Source organism: Aplysia californica, unplaced genomic scaffold (assembly GCF_000002075.1).
Source record: "Aplysia californica isolate F4 #8 unplaced genomic scaffold, AplCal3.0 scaffold00042, whole genome shotgun sequence".
Lineage (NCBI taxonomy): Eukaryota > Metazoa > Mollusca > Gastropoda > Aplysiida > Aplysiidae > Aplysia > Aplysia californica.
This window is the reverse complement of record NW_004797312.1, coordinates 1,126,435-1,144,149: the sequence shown is the minus strand read 5'-3', so window position 1 is coordinate 1,144,149 and position 17,715 is coordinate 1,126,435. Positions and strand designations below refer to the sequence as shown.

Sequence of the window (17,715 nt, the reverse complement as noted above, 5' to 3'; positions counted from 1 at the left end):
TGTGTCTTCCGTAGCTACCTGTAGGAACCACTGCCTGTCTTGTGGAAAATGTAAAAAAAGAATGCCATGTGAGAAGTGGAGAGCTTCATGTGCGCGACAGGATTACTCACATTCGCAACGAGTGCATCTTCAAGTTCAACAAAAAACAAGTGGAGGAATTACTCCAGAAACAGGATTCTGAGAATTTGAAACTCCACGTTGCTCGTAAGGCTTCTTTCTTGTTTGTTTAAAATATTTTTTCTCAAAAGTTGGGGAGATAAGTCTCTTGATTTCAGTTCTGGTTGCATTTGAAAGCGTATTTCATTAGGAAAGAAAACTTTTGGTCAGTTATGGCCCCTCCTTTCCTATAATCTATCATCCTTATCTCCCCTCCTTCTTTTCTTTGTTATTCCCATGTGTAACACCTCTAGCTTTTGACCTATTTGTGTTGTAAATGCTGTAAAATTCTTACTAAGCCTAAATGTACTCAAAATGGTTCCAATGTGTGACCTGTTGTTCTGAAGACAAACTCTTTTTAGTGGAAGAAAGATAAGGGTAGACCCTAAAAAAATTGCAACAAGCATAAAAGTTATATGGTTTAACAGATTATAAATAATCCTCATCTGTTCCCGTCAGAATCTGACTGGTGAGGTTTCAGAACTGACTTGCTGTACAATAATGTCTGTGTAGAGCTCTCCTTACAACAGCTCTTTTACTAAACTTTAGAACTTAATTTACTCACTACCATTCAACAGCAAGCTCTCAGTGATTTACAATCTATTACCCCGCAGAACTGATAGCATTCTGAAGCAATCTCAACTTCCTGGGAAGCATACAGTGCAAGCTACAAATTATAGGCGCTAAAACACTAACATACTGGCAAGATCTTTCACTGTCTTTGGCTGGGTACCCATTCATACCTAGGTGAAGTGAGGAAAATTAGTGTAAAGTGCCTTTCCTAAGGACACAATATGGGGCCTGAGGCTCGAACTCGGAACTCGCAACCTCATGATTACGAGTCCGCTAGCCTAACCACTAGACTACGGACACCACATAGTTTGGTCTCTACACATGGGAAATATTTTACGGAAAATCCCTATCTTTTTGCTCCGATGCTTGTGAAGTACAAGTCATTTGTTGTTGTCTCCAGGAGATTAGACCTCAGTCCAACTGTTTGGTTGTGTCTGTTACTATCTTAGCTGTCTCTTTCGGTCTTTTTTTTTTTTAAAGCGCTGCGAGCATCATCATGGGTGTGTATGTGTACCCTTTTCATTTTCATTTTCTTGAAAACTTATCGGGAACTGTTGTTGGCTAAAGAAACTGATTTTGTTATAGTGGTTGATGTATGAATTATCACTGACTTATAATGAGGCCATTTCATTTACATTGTGGGTGGTTAGAGAGTGCTGCTGGTTGATCCCACTTGTCCATCTATGGTATCAATAGTATCATTGTGCTTCTCTTCTAATAGAAGATACAACTTCTGACTTAACTGCTGTCTCTCTCCTTTTGTGGCAGGTTTTTCAGGCTATCAGGATTCCCCACCAAATGGCAAGAAGACTGGACTTGAGTTCCGCAGGCTTCATTCCATCGTGTCTACAGGTAGCGGATGTGTCTCCATTGGCTCACAGGACCAGCTGATGAACGGCAGCATTCCCAAGGTCAAAATTCCGCCAGCTGAACCTAGTGCTCCATGGCAGAATGGCTTTGGTCACATACCAGATTCGGAGCTTCACCACATCAGAGGGTCTAATAGTGGGAGAAATGACAGGAAACCTCCATCAGGACATGGCAAGAAATCCTACAACTACAGCAACCCATCTGAACCCCATTCCAGGAGTGCTCCATGCGACCCCTACCCCGGTATGTCTGTGACAGACATCGAAGTCACGATGAGAGAAGATGGGAGCATGACACCGTTGACCCATGGTAACCCCACTGGTGACAGGACCCCTCCACTTCCCACCAACGAGAGACAAAACTATTCAGAGAGCCCCATGTTTCCCCCCAGATCTCCTACCAATACAAGACCAGGCCTACCTCCACTCTCTCATGCTCCTGCGTCCAGTGGCTTCCCCGTCGCAGTGTGTGCGAACCGGCTGTGTGACTCGGAATCCTGTTTGTGGCATTACTGTGTACTCAAGTTTCCCCAGTACGTGATCTGGGAAGACAAAACTATTGCCATTGAACTGGAAAAGGGGAATGCAGCATCGTTTGGTTTTGATAGAAAACGCAGATATCATGTAAGTGTAGAACCCTTTGGTAGGACAGCTTTCCTACCTACTGAAAGTGTTGAGAGTCAGGTTCATCAGTCTCAGCCATGAAACGGTTAAGCTCTTTGTATGCATGCAAAAGATGTATATATATATATATATATATACACAGTCGAACCTGTGTAAAACCGCCACCCACTGTCAAGGAGAAAAGTGGCCTTATAACAGGTGGCCATCTTGGGCAGGACTAATCAAATGAAGAAAGCAAACTATTCCCTTCTGAGGTCCAAACTGGGGGCTGATCTCAGGCCTATGACTGCTGTAAGGCGAATTCAAAAGTTTTGGTTTTTTTTAAACGGGGTGGTGGTGGTGCGTGTGGAGGCGTGGGATGTAAGAAGTTTTGTTTTGTTGTTTTTTTTTGTTGTTTTTCTTGTTTTTGTTTTTGTTTTGCTTGCTTTGGGGGGGGGGGGGGGGGTTTGGTTAGTTTTTTTATCTGTTGTTGCCGATTTTGTGCATGGGTAAAATAAACAAATGTAAGACGATGAAGACTGAGTGCCATGGTTAAACAAACTCTGGGTCGCAAACCACTTGGATAATGAGCGATGCTTCTGCTTCTGTCGCAAGTTCAAATTAATGTCCATTGTTACTTTGTTACAGATTAGGTAAACAAAACAACGACCAGTCACCTCACATATGATTTGTGTACGAGTTGTTGTCAGGGCTTATGGGTTATGACGGATCACACGCTTCCATCACCAGCGGTTGAACATTAAATTTATTGTTACCCATTGGTCAACTTGGTGAGTGTGTGTGTGTTTGTGTTTTGTGTGTGTGTGTGTCTACGATGCTCATCTGCTTGGGTTTGGCAAGTGAAAATCATAACTTCTCATCGATAGGTTTGTCGTGGTCTGTTAGACGCAGATAGAAAACTCTTTTAACCGTATTGCTGTTCTTTCAGGAGAAAAAGAAGGAGTTATATGTCTTGGTGGAGAAGATTGATAGGGATGGTTGTGCTGCGAGCAGTGATTTGGCTGTAGGAGACTTGATTCTCTCCATGAACACCATTCCTCTGGATTCTGTTGAGAAGGTAGGTGCTTTTTTTGTTGTTGTTGTTTTGTTTTGATTTAAACGCTGAGTGATTATAGAGTCCTTTGATTAAATGTTATGATCCATGTGAGAGAAGGGAAATTTCTTAAAATGAGGAATGAAATCTTGTAACAGATCAATCATATTTTTTCAAATTTTTAAAAATGATTTAATTAAGGTTCAGTGTGATGTTCGGATGTGATGACACTGCTGCTGTAAGCTGACAAATCACCTTTTTTCATTTTTGACGCCAATTTTTTTATTTGCTGAATCAGAAGCCGGGTTAGTTATCTTACTTGTGTGAAAAAATCAAAGTGAAACTGTGACTAGTTTTTGAATAAATTGTGAGGCAACATGGTGAAATCAGGCACTCATCAAAAGAGTGAAATCAAGGAAATCTGCATTTTTCCAATTGTTTGAAATTTTTTTCGAATTTTCTTTTTTTGCCTCAACACCTTTTATGTCCCTTTCAAAACATATTTCTGTGTGGATGTTATGGAAAAACATTCGTTAAAGGCAATAAAAATGTGAATTTCCAGTTTTCAAGGACACTCTAGCTTTGGAAGTCATCAAAATTTTACCTTTCATATCAGCCAAGCCCCACCTCCTTCAATCGCAAGCATCTCGACTTCTATTCAAGATAGATGGGTATTTTGTTCGCCAAATGCAAGACAAATGAAGAAGCTTTAAGATGATATTAGTAACTCTAATAATAATAATAAATAATAAATAGCATTTGTATAGCGCATGGGTCTATAGCCGGGTACCCATTCCCACCTGGGTGAAGTGAGGAAAATTCGTGTAAAGTGCCTTTCTCAAGGACACAACGTCAGGCCCCTGACGGGATTCGAACCCACGACCTTACGGTTGCGAGTCTGAGAGCCTAACCACTAGGCTACCGACGCCATATGACCAAAAATTGACAAGCGCCTGATTCCACCACATCGTGACACAATTAGAATTCCAGTTTCGTAAGAATGCCTTTTTAAAATGGTTACGCAGACGAAGAGCCTCTTAATGTTGAAACTGCTGTGAATTTTTAAAAGTAGTTTTGTGAGCTTACGGCAGCCTACCTTGTCAAGACTGGATACTACTGTGTATCACTGTATCTTTGAATGCTGTCCCTTGTTATATGAAGAAAAATATTGTGTATGTACAGTCAAACTCAGTTTACTGCCAGCCCTACTTACTGCCAAGGATTGCCAGTGTAGAAAAGGAACACCTATATAAACATATTATTTGCCCTTTAAATCGCCATCAGCAAACTGCCCGGGTTGTACTGTCTTTACTGAATTAATGTAGGTTTGCCCCCAACAACATAACCAACGGACTGGCTTCTAGAGGTACCTGCTACACAGGACGCAGAGCACCTACTTGGCAACTTTGCAGAGATAATCTCCCTTTCTTCCTCACATGACTCTGGAAGCAAGCAACTGTCACATGCAGAAGGCCTGAGGGCCACCTCATAACATTCCTGATTGAGAGAAAAACTCATTATAATATTTATATTGTCCTCCCTACAGTCATGGCAGAATAATTTCCCTTGTCACTGGGCTGTCTGTAGGCTACCACATGTATTTAACAGAGAACAGTGTTAAAACTGTATTTTTACCAGCCCCACAGTACCACCGATTTGATGATCATCCCAAGGTTGGCGGTATTACAGAGTTTGACTGTATGTTTAATTTTTTTAAGGGGAGAGGAGGGAGAAAGAGAGCAATTGCTTCTGTTATTGTATAAGTCATGCAGAAAGGTCAGGGAGATGCATGCTGTAGTGAACAGGTGTGAAATAAATAATAAATAAATTACATGTTATTGATCTTTGTGGAGAAATTTGGGTTACTATGTCAAACATATATACGTAAACACATAATTAGAAATATATACATACACATAAATACACACATAAATACGTACATAAATACACAATATGACACTTACACTGAACAATTTCTCTAACTTTATACTACAAGGCTACGGTCTACGTGCAAAGCAATAAAACATCTCTTACTGTTCCCTTACTGAACTGTTTAGCCTATCAACATTGGAATCGAATAAATTGTTCTGAAAGTGGAGAGTAAAGGAAAAATCTTTACTTTTTATTCTGGAACAGTTAAAAGAATTAGATTTCCGGCAAATGAATACGCTTCGTCTTCAAGTGCAGCATCCGAAAGAGTTGTCCAGTGGTGCAGCCAGCCGGGTGGAGCAGATCAACATTATGCACCAGGTATCTTCTCTCTGTACAGCTTGTGCCTACTGCCCTTTGTGCTGTCAGGAGCTATGCTCTCCCATGTTGAAGTATTTATGTTGAAGTCCTTCCAGAGACATTTTCAGGTTTTCTTTGTAGCATTTTTTTTTTCTTTTCTTTTTGGTGCTCCAACCTTACACATCCCTGAGGACAGTTCAGAAAAGAATACTGCCTACTAGGATTCAGAAATCAGACATTCTTATAACATGGACAGCCCAGCGAAGTTGAGTCTTTCTGAACTTAGAAAACAGACTCTTGGCATTTGCCCTTTTGAAAACTTTGGTATCTGGCCTTTTATCCTGCCCTTTGATCCCAAGAATTCTCCGGAGGCATTTAATATAGAAATGATAATGCTTCTTTGCATGGCTTTGGTACACTGTCCAGATCTCAGCACCACACAACAGGGTGGGGAGGATCACAGCATTGTAGACTTTCTACTTTATCTCTGTGCGAATGCCACAGCAATCCCAAACCCTTGCTCTGAGTGTTCCAAAGAATGCACTAGCTTTATTCATACATAAAGCAGCTATTTCTGTATCGATGCGAGCATTCGAAGATAGTGTACTGCCATGATATTTAAAGCTGTATACATTGTTCAATGTTGTATTATGTCTTTAGATTCTAGGAGGGAGTGTCTGCATATCACCAGGGACATCCTTGAAGAGAACTTCTGTCTTTGCATTGCTTAGACAGCAACACCTCAAAATGTGCAATAGTACTATGTGGACATTATGAAGATGATTTTAGTGGTTACCACAGCGCTGTGCTCTGATAATGATTGCAAGATAATGTTTTGTTTGAGGACACGCTCGAGTGCCCACCCCCCTCAACTCCTACATTACTTGACTTTCTAATTGTGAGTTGAAGCTCAGAGAAAGGGAGGGAATGAAGGAATCAGTATTTTCATATTATTATATACGTCAGCGAGCAATTTCTTTGTGGAAATACACTTTATAAATGTTGTCTATTTTAAAAAAAAAATCACTACTACCCACTTGATCATTAGAGGGTCCAAGTTGGTGGGTGGTTGGCGAGTGCTGTGGTGTTGTTTGCTCCTTCTTTCCTATCGTATCGCGCATTTCTATCATCCTTATCTCTCCTCCTTCGTATTTTATGTTTGTTACTATCTTGTAACACCTCTAATCTTCGGCACTTAATTACCTAATTGTGTTGCAAATGCCGTAAAACGCTTACTTAGACAAAGTTTTAATTGAGAGGTGTTTTCTTTTGTGCTTTCTAGCCTGGCCAGCAGCCAGTTGCTGTAGAGAGAGGAGGAAGACTGCTACCCCCTGAGTCTCCTCCGTCCAGCCCACCTGATGCCCCCTTTGAACCCTCACCAGGAGATTTTCCTATGCAAAGGTAAGTGCAACCATGCCAAGAACGGGACATTTGTTGGAATGGGAAATTTTCAAAAATCTAGCGATGCATTGAATCTAATGTCTTACATGTTACTGCAATTTGTGTCACAAGGCGGTGGAATAGGGCGCGCGTCAATTTTTGGGCTTGTGGAGTTATTGGTGTTTCTTAAAGCATGTCCAGTTGTCTTACTTTCGGTGAAAAATACCCATCTATCTTGAATAGAAGTGGAGATATTTGAGATTGAAGGAGATGGGGGTCGCCTGGTTTCAGAAGTAAAATTAGAGAGGAAATGGCAGTCAAAGTTTGGTGTCTTCCAAAGCTTGAGAGTCCTTGGAAACTGCAAATTTACTTTTTTGTGTGCCTTTAATCAATGTTTCTCAGTCAAATCTACAAAGAATTCATGTTCTTAATTAGACATAAAAGGTGTTGAACCGAAAAAACAACATTTCGGTAGAAATTGCCAAAACAGAGGAAAAATGCAAGTTTGTTCAATTTCATATTTTGACGAGTGCCTGATTTTACCATGCTGCCTCAAATTTGTCAGTGTCTTTTGCTTCATTAGGTAATCTGGCTATCCCATGAAAAGTAAGACTGCAGTGACACATGTTATGTGGGGAGGATGACCTGCAGAAAGTTTCTAAGTAGTCACTGAGCCATTTTTACTTCTTTAAAAAAAAAAAAAATATATATATATATGTCTGTTCCAGTCAATATCAGTCATATGAAGGAAATTTCAAAACTCAGTTAACATTATTTTTAAAAACTATCACCTTTCCCCTACAATTTAAGACGAGAGTAAAGTAAATATGACCATATTTGACGAAAATACAGAACTTTTAATTGTGCGAGGTGAGGAAACACAAAAAGGAAAAAAATGGTCTCCGAAGTTGAGCAACATGTTTCCATAGCAACAGGAGTCTTAGAATTGAGATACAGACTTGAAACTTAGCAGTTATCTTGGCTATGCCCACTACAAGGTAACATACAGAAATAAAGTACTATTCATTCACAGAAAAAAAACTTAAGGACAAAACAAAATTTTCACAAGAATGGGCTCTACGTCAAATGCAACAAAATAGTAGCATTATACTAGGTACCAAATAATTTTCAATGTAGCTGTATGTCAAATTCATGTTTCATATGAAAGGCCTATGTCTCCTGAGAATTTTGGTACCATACTTTTACCTCTCAGTCAGTGTTTAAGAGAATGGCAGCTGTTTCAATTTACCATAACAATCGAATATTGCTGAAGTCGCTAACTGGCTGCAACCCCATGACTGACAGATAATGAAAGAGTACCAAGTGCACCAAACATCTCTACATTAACAGAGTACAATCATTATAACAAAGAAATGAAGCCTAATTTTTTTCAAGACTGTGAAATCATTACAAATCAGTATTTTATTGCCTCAAACACGATGATCTGTGGTTATTTCAATAAAAACACTGAGTATTGTCCCAGCCGGCGCCGCACCGGTCCCCACAGCGAGCGATTCGGCTCTATACTGTAGTGCACAGAGTACTCCCCGGAGTTTCGCGGAAGGATTCATGCAAAATAATTCCAAGCCGATGACTTTATTCTAATAGAAAAAGAACTGTTCTATCTATTGGTACTTTTTTTTAGCCGGTAATTTACACATTTCATGTTAAAAATGATTTTTGAAATCTTAGACTCTCTTTTTCAAGGTTTTCTATCCAAAACGCCAAAGGCCAAAAAAAATAACCACGGGAAACCACGCTCAAAGCTGTATAGTTCTCCGGCAATGAAAAAATGGTATTTAATCATCAATCTTTCTACAAAGCATTCGAATGCATGGGTGTTAATTTTGAACCTGCTGACCGCGCATTCCTACCGCGAGGGGCTTCCTTTTCCACTGCGATTCTCCAACTCCAAATACTCGGATATACAAACAACTTACACTATTGTAACGAAGAAAATCTGAACTTTTTCAAAGTTTTCAGCATTTGGTGTTTTGTAGCAAAAGAGCAAAGAAACAGAGATCTGAATTACCCCCATTTCACCGAAACCACGCGCTCAGAAGGCCGCGAGTCGGCTTACATGCCGTGTTTACGCTACCTAATTATACGTTTGCAATTGCACCATAAACACACGAGAGCATAGGCACACACACACACACACACATACAAACACACACACACATACAAACACACACATACAAACACACACATATACACACACATACAAACACACCAACACACATACACATACTTGCACATAGACCACCTTGGTGGCCTCTTGATAATGAGTCCACTTTGAGAGATATAGAGGAAGGTTAATTAATCTTTTAAAAGCACTAAAACACAATGAAAACGAATTTTTAAGTCAATCCAAGTGTAAAACTGAAAGATCAACAGACGATAACAGCTTGCAAGGCACGCCCACACAGTCAGCTGTTTACGTAAACAAGCTTGAAGTGAGCTAGAAGTTACCATTTACCAATCAAGAGTTGTTTACATTTTAGACCATTCATGCTCGAAAAGGGGTCAAAATCTAAAAATAGTTGCGAATGAAGAACGTTGAAGGAAAGATTCTCCACTATCTTTGTTGAAGCACAGGTGGCCGTGAGGTAATGGTTCTAAAAATAATTCACAGCTACACTCTAGCAAGGTCCAAATTCCTTTATCTCGTCACCCAAGCTCGCAACAAACCACACACACCTTCAAAATAAATCAAAATAAGATATTTATTGTCTATTATATTTGTTTATTTTTATCTTAAATGAAGCAGAAGACATCAGACTTTCAATAGATTAAAAAAAAAAAAAATTTCATGGAAAGTCACTTTTTTGCCTTTTGAGCCTCTTAGCTGATAATAGCACACTGTTTCTATATATTAGAGGCAACCTTCCTCCAAGAAAAAACAAAAAAGAAATCAGGCACTTGTCAAAATAATGAAATTTTAAAAACTGGCATTTTCCCACCAGTTTTGCTATTTTTATCAAATTGGTTTATTTTGGCTCGACATCTTTTATGTGCCTTCAAGAAAACATTTCTGTGTGGATTTTTATTGAAAAATATTGATTAAAAGTTCAGTTACCACAGGCTCTCAAGCTATGGAAATAACCGAACTTTGGCAGCCATTTTTTCGTTGCTTTTACCTCTGAAACAAGGCGACCTCCACCTCCTTCAAACTACAGATATGTTGACTTCAATTCAAGATAAGTGGGTAGTTTTTTACAGTGGAGGCAAGACAAATGAACAAGCTTCAAGATGATACCAATAACTCTACATGCCCACAAATTGACGAGCGCCTGATTCCACCGCGTCATGACACTTGTACATTAGAGGCAACCTTCCTCCAATAAAAATCCAAAAAAGAAATACTAAGTGGCTTTATCACTATGTCAAATTTTTTTCAGCTGGTCATTATCCCAGTGTTCCGTCTCTGCAGTTTCACTTTTTATGGAATGTCCGAAGTATGATAGGTCGCAAATGTGTCTTTTGACTGTCATGTAATGATCAATATGGTAAGATATTTTTTTCAAGCTTGAATGATTTGCCATTGATTTAAGGGTTCCTTTAATTTCTTGATGATTTTCAGGTTTGGGGTTTGAAAGATTGGATGGGTCTGTGACTTGCAATAATAATTGTGAGGCATCGTGGTGAAATACGACGCTCGTCAAAATAATGAAATCAAAGAAACTGGCATTTTTCTGCCAGTTTGTCCATTTTTATTGAATTTTTTTTTTTTTGGCTTAACCTATTTTATATCCATTTAAAAACACATTTCCATGTGAATTTTACTGGAAAATGTTGATTAAAGGCACAAAATGTCTAAATTTACAGTTTTCAAGGACTCTCAAGCTATTGAAGTTAACAAGCTTGGGTGCTCATTTTCTTGCTTATTTTACCTCTGAAACCAGGCGATCCCCAACTCCTTCAATTGCAAATATCTCGACTTCTATTCAAGATAGACGGGTATTTTTTCATCAAAAGATAAATAAATGAATAAGTCAGAATAAGTGTCAAGATGATATCAAAAACTCCAAATGTCTAAAATTTGATGAGTGCCTGATTCCACCGCGTCGTAACACAGTTTATACAAGGAACAAGGTTTTCATGAAGAATGCTATGATTTTTTCCAGTATTGCCACTTATGGTAAGTGAATGGGTATTGTTTCATGTTATGTAGTGTTGGTCAAAGAGCGCACTTTTTTTTCAATCATACTTTATTCTTTCAGAATTCCAAGGGAAATTGAGCCTCGCAAAAATGTTCTGCCTCAGGTCAGAGTGTTTGTGTTTGGCAGCGGCACCAATGAGTTTGTACGGTGCATCTTTGGCGATGTCATCAATATCCCTTTCGACTCCCGGGCTTCCTACTTCCAAGTGTCTTTGAGGAGACAGCCTAGTGGGGAGGTGATCACAGACTGTGCCCAGTCATTCACATACCTCCTACAGGAATCCCAAGCCTCGTGCATCAACGTGCAGTTGATTTCTGTGTCAGATGATAGCTTTTTCCACCACTGCTGCCCTTGGATGTTCACTTCAAAGTGCATCTTCATTTTGGCATTCGACTACAAGCGCCTGATCAACTCGGTTGAGTCGGAAATGCAACGGCTCTTCAGTCTGGCCCACACTGTGCGGACGGGTACTCCGGGCATAAATGCTCATCTGAAACTTTTTGCCCTCAAACCAGAGAATATTCAACCAGAAGAGGTGATGTCTTTGTTCTACACCTCCCCAGCAGTATCTTTGTTGCCACCACCGGATGTGATTCCAGTCCGCGAGGGTACAACGTCCCACGCGGCGAGGACTCGGGCTGAGATCTTCGACAGCATGAGGAACATCTGTGGACTGCAGGAAGTCTGCCTACCAACAGCGATGGCTCTGGATATGCTGGTGAACCATCAGCAGCTGACCATGAATGTGAGAGATTTGACGGAAACCTTGCAGGATTGGAAACAAGGAACGTCCTCTTCTAAGCACTCTGTGGTGCAGGTCCTGGAAGATCTGAGAAACACAGGGAACCTCATCACTGCAGGTGAGTCCTTTCTTGTTGTACCAGTACTGCCATAAGCTGACAAAATGCCTTTTTTTTCATATTTGGTGCCAAATTTTTATATTTGCAAAATCGAAAGCCTGATCAGTTACCTACTTGTGTGAAAAAGTCAAAGTGAAACTGTGACTAGTTTTTGAATAAATTTGAATTCAAATTTCAGAAGATCGCCTTTTTTGAATGATTTTCTGACAAAAAGCCTCTTGATCTTGAAACTATTGTGAAGATGAAAAAAAGGTGTTTTGTCAGCTTACGGCTGAGTAGTGTATAACTGCCACTTGCAGGGATGGATGGCTATCAGGATTGATTGGGATTTTTTTTTCTCAATAGCTTTACTTTTGAAAGAAGCCTGCCTGGCCTACTCACAAATAGGATATTTGAATTGACATAAAGGCCTTGAATATCTTACTCTTACCAAACATTGCATTTCAGAACTGTCATTTTGGTGTTCATTGAAAAATAGAACAATCTCAATGAACACCAAAATGAAAGTTCTGAAATGCTATGTTTGGTCAACCCTTCTATATTGCTGTGAATTCTGGACAATCACTAAAAACAGTGAAAATAAAATAGAAGCAACAGAAATGTGGTATCTTTGGAGACTGATAAGAGTATCGTGGAAGGAAAAGAAATCAAATGAGGTAGTGCTTGATGAAGCCCACGTGGGACGCTCAATGTTAAAAACGATCAGGAAACGACAAATGCAGTTTTGGGGACACATAAATAGACATAAGGGTCTTGAACACCTAGCTCTCACTGGCAAAATTGAGGGCAAGCGAGGCATTGGAAGGCCCAGAACAACATACTTGGGTAACCTAAACAAATGGGTTACAGGGAAAGATCAGGGAAACGTAGCTTTTTTGAGAGCATCCGAGCAAAGGAGTGAATTGAGAACCATTATCGCCGATGTCATACGCAGATCTGGCACTGGATGATGATGATGACTGAAAATATAGACGGTAAAAGAGGCAGGGGTAGGCCAAGAACAAGTTACTTTGAGAATTTGAACAGATAGGGGATATGGAAAGTCCAGGATAATATAGCTTTTGTTGCTTTTTGCAGGGGGGGGGGGGGAGACCAGCTGAGCAGAGCTATCAGGGGCAAACCAAGTGTTTGTCGATGTCTGCTTCAGATTTTGCACTTCATGATGAGGAGGTTCAGTGCTGAGGATGAAGAATTGTAAAGCTGAGAACTGCAACTTGGCTCAATGAACTTGGCTCAATGATTGGTTGTCTTATTTCGTCCATTCGTGTTTCTTTTGAGGATATGTATGAAAGTGTATTTCGTGGGCTAGAGGTTAAGGTGTCTGCCTCTCATTCAATAGGTCCCGGGTTCGAATCTGGATTGCGACGGTGGGTGGTTGGTGAGTGCTCTGGTGTGGTTTGCTCCTTCTTTCTTATCAAACATCTATGGTCTTGATCTCTCCTCCTTTTTTGTGTTTGTTATGCTCTTGTAACACCTCTAATCTTCAGCACTTATATGACCTTATTGTGTTGCAAGTGTTGTAAAACTCTTACTAAAACAAACATCTCGAAGGATAGCGACTGACAATTTTCTCATCTAAAATTTTCTCCTTTCACATCGTTTCCTGCTCTCTAACAATGTTCTGCCTTCTGTTTTTTCGTCTCCACTTTCTGCCCCCACCCCCTCACCTCCTTTCTCTGGGCTCCTGATTCTTTTTGCAGCCTTGCCTTTCTACTGCTACTCCTTGGCTCCTTCTACTGCTGTCTTTCAGCCACACCCCTGATCTTATAGTAGGTAAGATCTAACACCTAGCCTTCTCGGATAAAGGCTAAAAATCTCGGAGGTCCCGCGTGCAAGTTGCACATGTTAAAGACCTGTTGGTGGTCCAAAATCGGCCGACACCAGGGTGAAATTCAAAATTTCTTAGGAACTTGAAATGTTTAGTGTGTACCGCGCGCTCATATGACCTTATGCAGTTGTGAGGGCCATAAAACACTTACCAAAATGAAAAAAACAAAACAAAAAAAGATATATACCGTTGCTATGGCAAGCTATCCACTTAAGTCCAAATTTTAAGAATTCTCGATTTTCACACCCTTCCAAAGCTCTATCAAAGATGCACCTTTCAACCTCACCAAAATGCAGTTTAATGCTATGGTCAAGCTTTACAAAGTTCTTGCTTTTCATGATTCCTGATACGAGCAAATCAGCAAAAATTTGTTTTTTGTCTCTTTTGTAAAAAGTACCGTAATGAACGTAAGTGGATTGCTTAGAACACCGACGGTATCTGGTATAGGCCTACTCAGCGAGGCAGAGAAAGCAAGAAAGAGTTGAGCAGAAAGGTGCTGTGTATTTTTTTTTAAATGTCATGTACTTTGTTTGTTTTTTTTTGGGTTTTTTTGGGGGGGAGGGGGTTTGGTTATGAACAGAATCAAATGCCTAGAGCTATGTTGGAATAAGCACCATATGAATGAACTTTAAAGTAATATTTACATTTTTCTTATTAGTACTGTGGTGTCCAATTAAGAAACAACCCAGTTTAGAGTAATCTCTGCCTAAGCTTGTATAACAAAATTTTTCTAGTACAGTGGAACCTGTGTAAGACGGAATCGCAAGGGAGCCAGAAAAAAATTCCGTCTTAGGCAGGGGAATTTAGGGGGAGGTGGAAGGGGGGGGGGGGGTCAAAGGCCCTGCCGGTGGGGTCAAGGATCGCTTGTTTGATGGGCAAGCAGTGATCAAAACTTCACATCTCTCAGCTGCTGTCCTGTCTGATCATGACATGCGTCACTCTTTCTTATCCAATTACCACCAGTGCTTGACTTTCATAAGATCACTGTTTGACCTATTAAAAATAGAAACGTTTGGAACATCTCCTTTGCTTCCACCCTCATCTCCACCCATCGGTGTAACAAGCACAGTCAACCAATGCCACCCCTCTCTGCCATCATGTAACAACGATTTGAGGAACTCATTTCTCGGCTGGCATACGATCAGGGCGGCAGGCATTGGTCTAACTAATTTCACACCTCTGGCTTCTGGCTACCCAGGAAAGTTTCCGTAGGCCTAGTGGCTCGCTACTCGAGCACTCTCCGCAATCGTGAGATTTCACACCTTCACTACCCTGACCATCTGTATCGCTCAGGGCTCACGTTATAGGGTAACACATCTCCCCCCAAATTGCACCCCTACTGCCTTCCTCGCCATAGCGTTAAGTTTAGAGCCGGCGTAACCAAACTTGCGAGTTTTGTTTCAAATCAGGGCTGAGCGGGCAAAGCATTTTCCATCTTAGACAGGTGAAACCCTCAGAAGGGATTATTAAAAAATTTTACAGCAACCAAGGCATGCTTCCCAATGGATTTGCTGGTGGACACCACTGTATTACTTATCATATCATTTTGTCGTTTGTCCTTGTTTCCCTGAATGTTCAATGGAAAGGTAAGGGTTCAGTTCTGTGATCAAGTTGTAGTTTGAAATAGATACCTACAGGTTTGAGCAATTGGTTGTGGGGTCGTACCATTTTTTTTCACTTGCAAAGCAGAGAAACGCTAACGAGCATGTTTTGCTCTCGTTCTATCACCTAGTTTTTTATATTTTCTGCCAGCTCGTTTAGCTTACAGAACTTCAGACTCTACTCTAAAGGAATGAATTAAGATTTTAATTTTTTCATTTAAATTTTTTTTTTTTTTTTTTTTTTTTTTTTGGGGGGGGGGGGAGGTTTCATAGTCACTTTGGAATAGCTGTCATTTTTTCCCCCTCCTTTTTACAGGCACATAGTTAGCTCTGTTGGTATCATGTCAGAGTATGGTGCGGGTGATCCTGGGCATTATTGAACCCGGGTTGCTAGGAGTTTTACGAAAGGCACACCTGTTTGACTGTTATCATTGGGAGATGCATATTAGATTTGGAGGTTTCAACTCCTCAGCGATCTTAGTTTTGAAAGAGGCTTTAAATCCATCACAACGGAAAATGTAGACTGGATTCGGAGGTCTCACCTCTTATTTTGTCTTAGTTTTGAACGGAGCATTATACCCATGCTACAGCTGCACCATTTTTTGTTTTATTGGTGTTTTCTTTTGTCGCAGGTTCTATGAATGCACAATGCTTCACTGAACACAACGAAGAGCTGCTTCTTCCAACAAGGTTCTTTGAGTCTTTGTCACGACTGGCACAGTGCACAGACAGAGACCGGCAGAGCGTGCAGCGGCAGGACATTTGGCTCCGGCTCAACACCAGCGGCATTATCCTAAGGTGAGAAATCCCGTACAGTAACAGAATTAACGGTAAGGTGAAAGAAAGTAGTCGTTCCTTCAATGGAAATAAGTTGGCAGCATGCTTTCCCCAGCTTCTGTAAAAGTACCTTCTGAACGCAGTCAAACTTTATGCATCATACAAACATTCTCAAATACACACCACGCTGTCTCTGTATCTCTCTGTCTTTCTCTTACTCTGTCTCTGTCTCTCTGTCATCTGTCTGTCTGTCTGTCTGTCTGTCTGTCTGCCTGCCTGCCTGCCTGCCTGCCCCCCCCCCCTCCTCTCTCTCTCTCCTCTCTCTCTCTTTTTCTCTGTCTCTCTCTCTCTCTTTCTCTCTCTCTCTCTCTCTCTCTCTCTCTCTCTCTCTCTCTTTCTTTCTCTCTCTCTCTCTCGCTCTCTCTCTCTCTCTCTCTCTCATATATATATATATGTGTGTGTGTATACACAAAAACCAATGGCTCCTAAGCAAAATAACAAGGAGCACATTTAATGCGAAGTCCAAGTTTTGCATGGTTTTTTGGGATTGCTCTGTTTTCTGTTTTGTTTGAAACTATTGTAATAAAATATTATTTATTGCAGAGAGAAAATTCTCCATTCTTTGGATTTGCCATAAAAATTATATATCCATTCTCTTATTATTGATGCTCCTCAATACACACATGAAGACAATTTTATGTTTTTTTGATTGGACACAATTTTGCCAAGCCTGATTTTTTAAAGACACTTTTGAGTGACCATATCTTGGGCATGTCTGAACATAGATGAATTAATGTATCAGATGGTAGAGAATTTATTGAACTTATTGGTATGTATGCTGCTTGGGTGGGTAGTGCAAGGCTTTAACTTTAACACGATGATTCGGTGATTACATTTTCAAGTTTCCTTTGGACGCCACCTTATGTAAATATATGAATTCAAGTATGAGAGTGATTTACTTCCTTTTGAGCCGATGGTTTCCATGACTGTCTATACATTTGGAAAGTGTTTGTGTCTGTGTGTATGTACTGTTTGAACAGCAGTAAAGTTAGTCAGATTTATTGGTGTTGAATGACTAAATTGACGCCTGAACGGTAGTATTCTTCCAGCAGGAGATGTTTAAAATTTTTAATTTTATGCCTTGCGGTCTCGTCTCTTCTGTCAGGACGCAGATGCAAGAGTTCCTGGGCGCTGTTGTTGCCTTTTCCGAGAGGCTGCTGACCTCAATGGAGGACCTGGGACTTATTTACCCAATCAACTCTCCCTACGAGGACTCAGGCTTTTCTGACTGTGGTTCTATGCTATTTCCCGTCTTTTTGGAAGATGTGTCTTTTTCTCCGGAGGAGTGTGGTTATGAGAGGCATTGGACATTTGAGTTTACAAGTGAGTTTGTATAAGATAGCAAACATTTCTGTAGATGTTAACCCTCGTAGCGCTTACCGGAAGCGCTGAGCGTACTCCGTGCCGGGCTCGCTTAGCCTTGACCGTTTGTGACCTGCCCCGGAGCGCTGGCCGGGTTGTTTGAGGCCCACGCGGGGAATGTTATTGTTTCATTTTGTATCTTGACAGTATGCACGCATACATTCACCAAAACCCTAGACAATTTATAAATTCAGAAAAGA

The 17,715-nt window shown here is 40.5% G+C and overlaps 1 protein-coding gene across 1 annotated transcript in view; it reads left to right on the top strand.

Annotated features, from left to right (window-relative positions):
- LOC101853914 overlaps positions 1-17,715 on the top strand; it is a 47,562-nt gene that overhangs the window by 8,767 nt on the left and 21,080 nt on the right. Inside the window, exons 3-10 of the mRNA XM_005092201.3 lie at positions 15-204; positions 1,498-2,222; positions 3,151-3,279; positions 5,392-5,505; positions 6,767-6,885; positions 11,088-11,887; positions 15,949-16,114; positions 17,259-17,476. Coding sequence (XP_005092258.1) covers positions 15-204; positions 1,498-2,222; positions 3,151-3,279; positions 5,392-5,505; positions 6,767-6,885; positions 11,088-11,887; positions 15,949-16,114; positions 17,259-17,476 — 2,461 coding nt within the window. The remainder of the gene's footprint in view (positions 1-14; positions 205-1,497; positions 2,223-3,150; positions 3,280-5,391; positions 5,506-6,766; positions 6,886-11,087; positions 11,888-15,948; positions 16,115-17,258; positions 17,477-17,715) is intronic.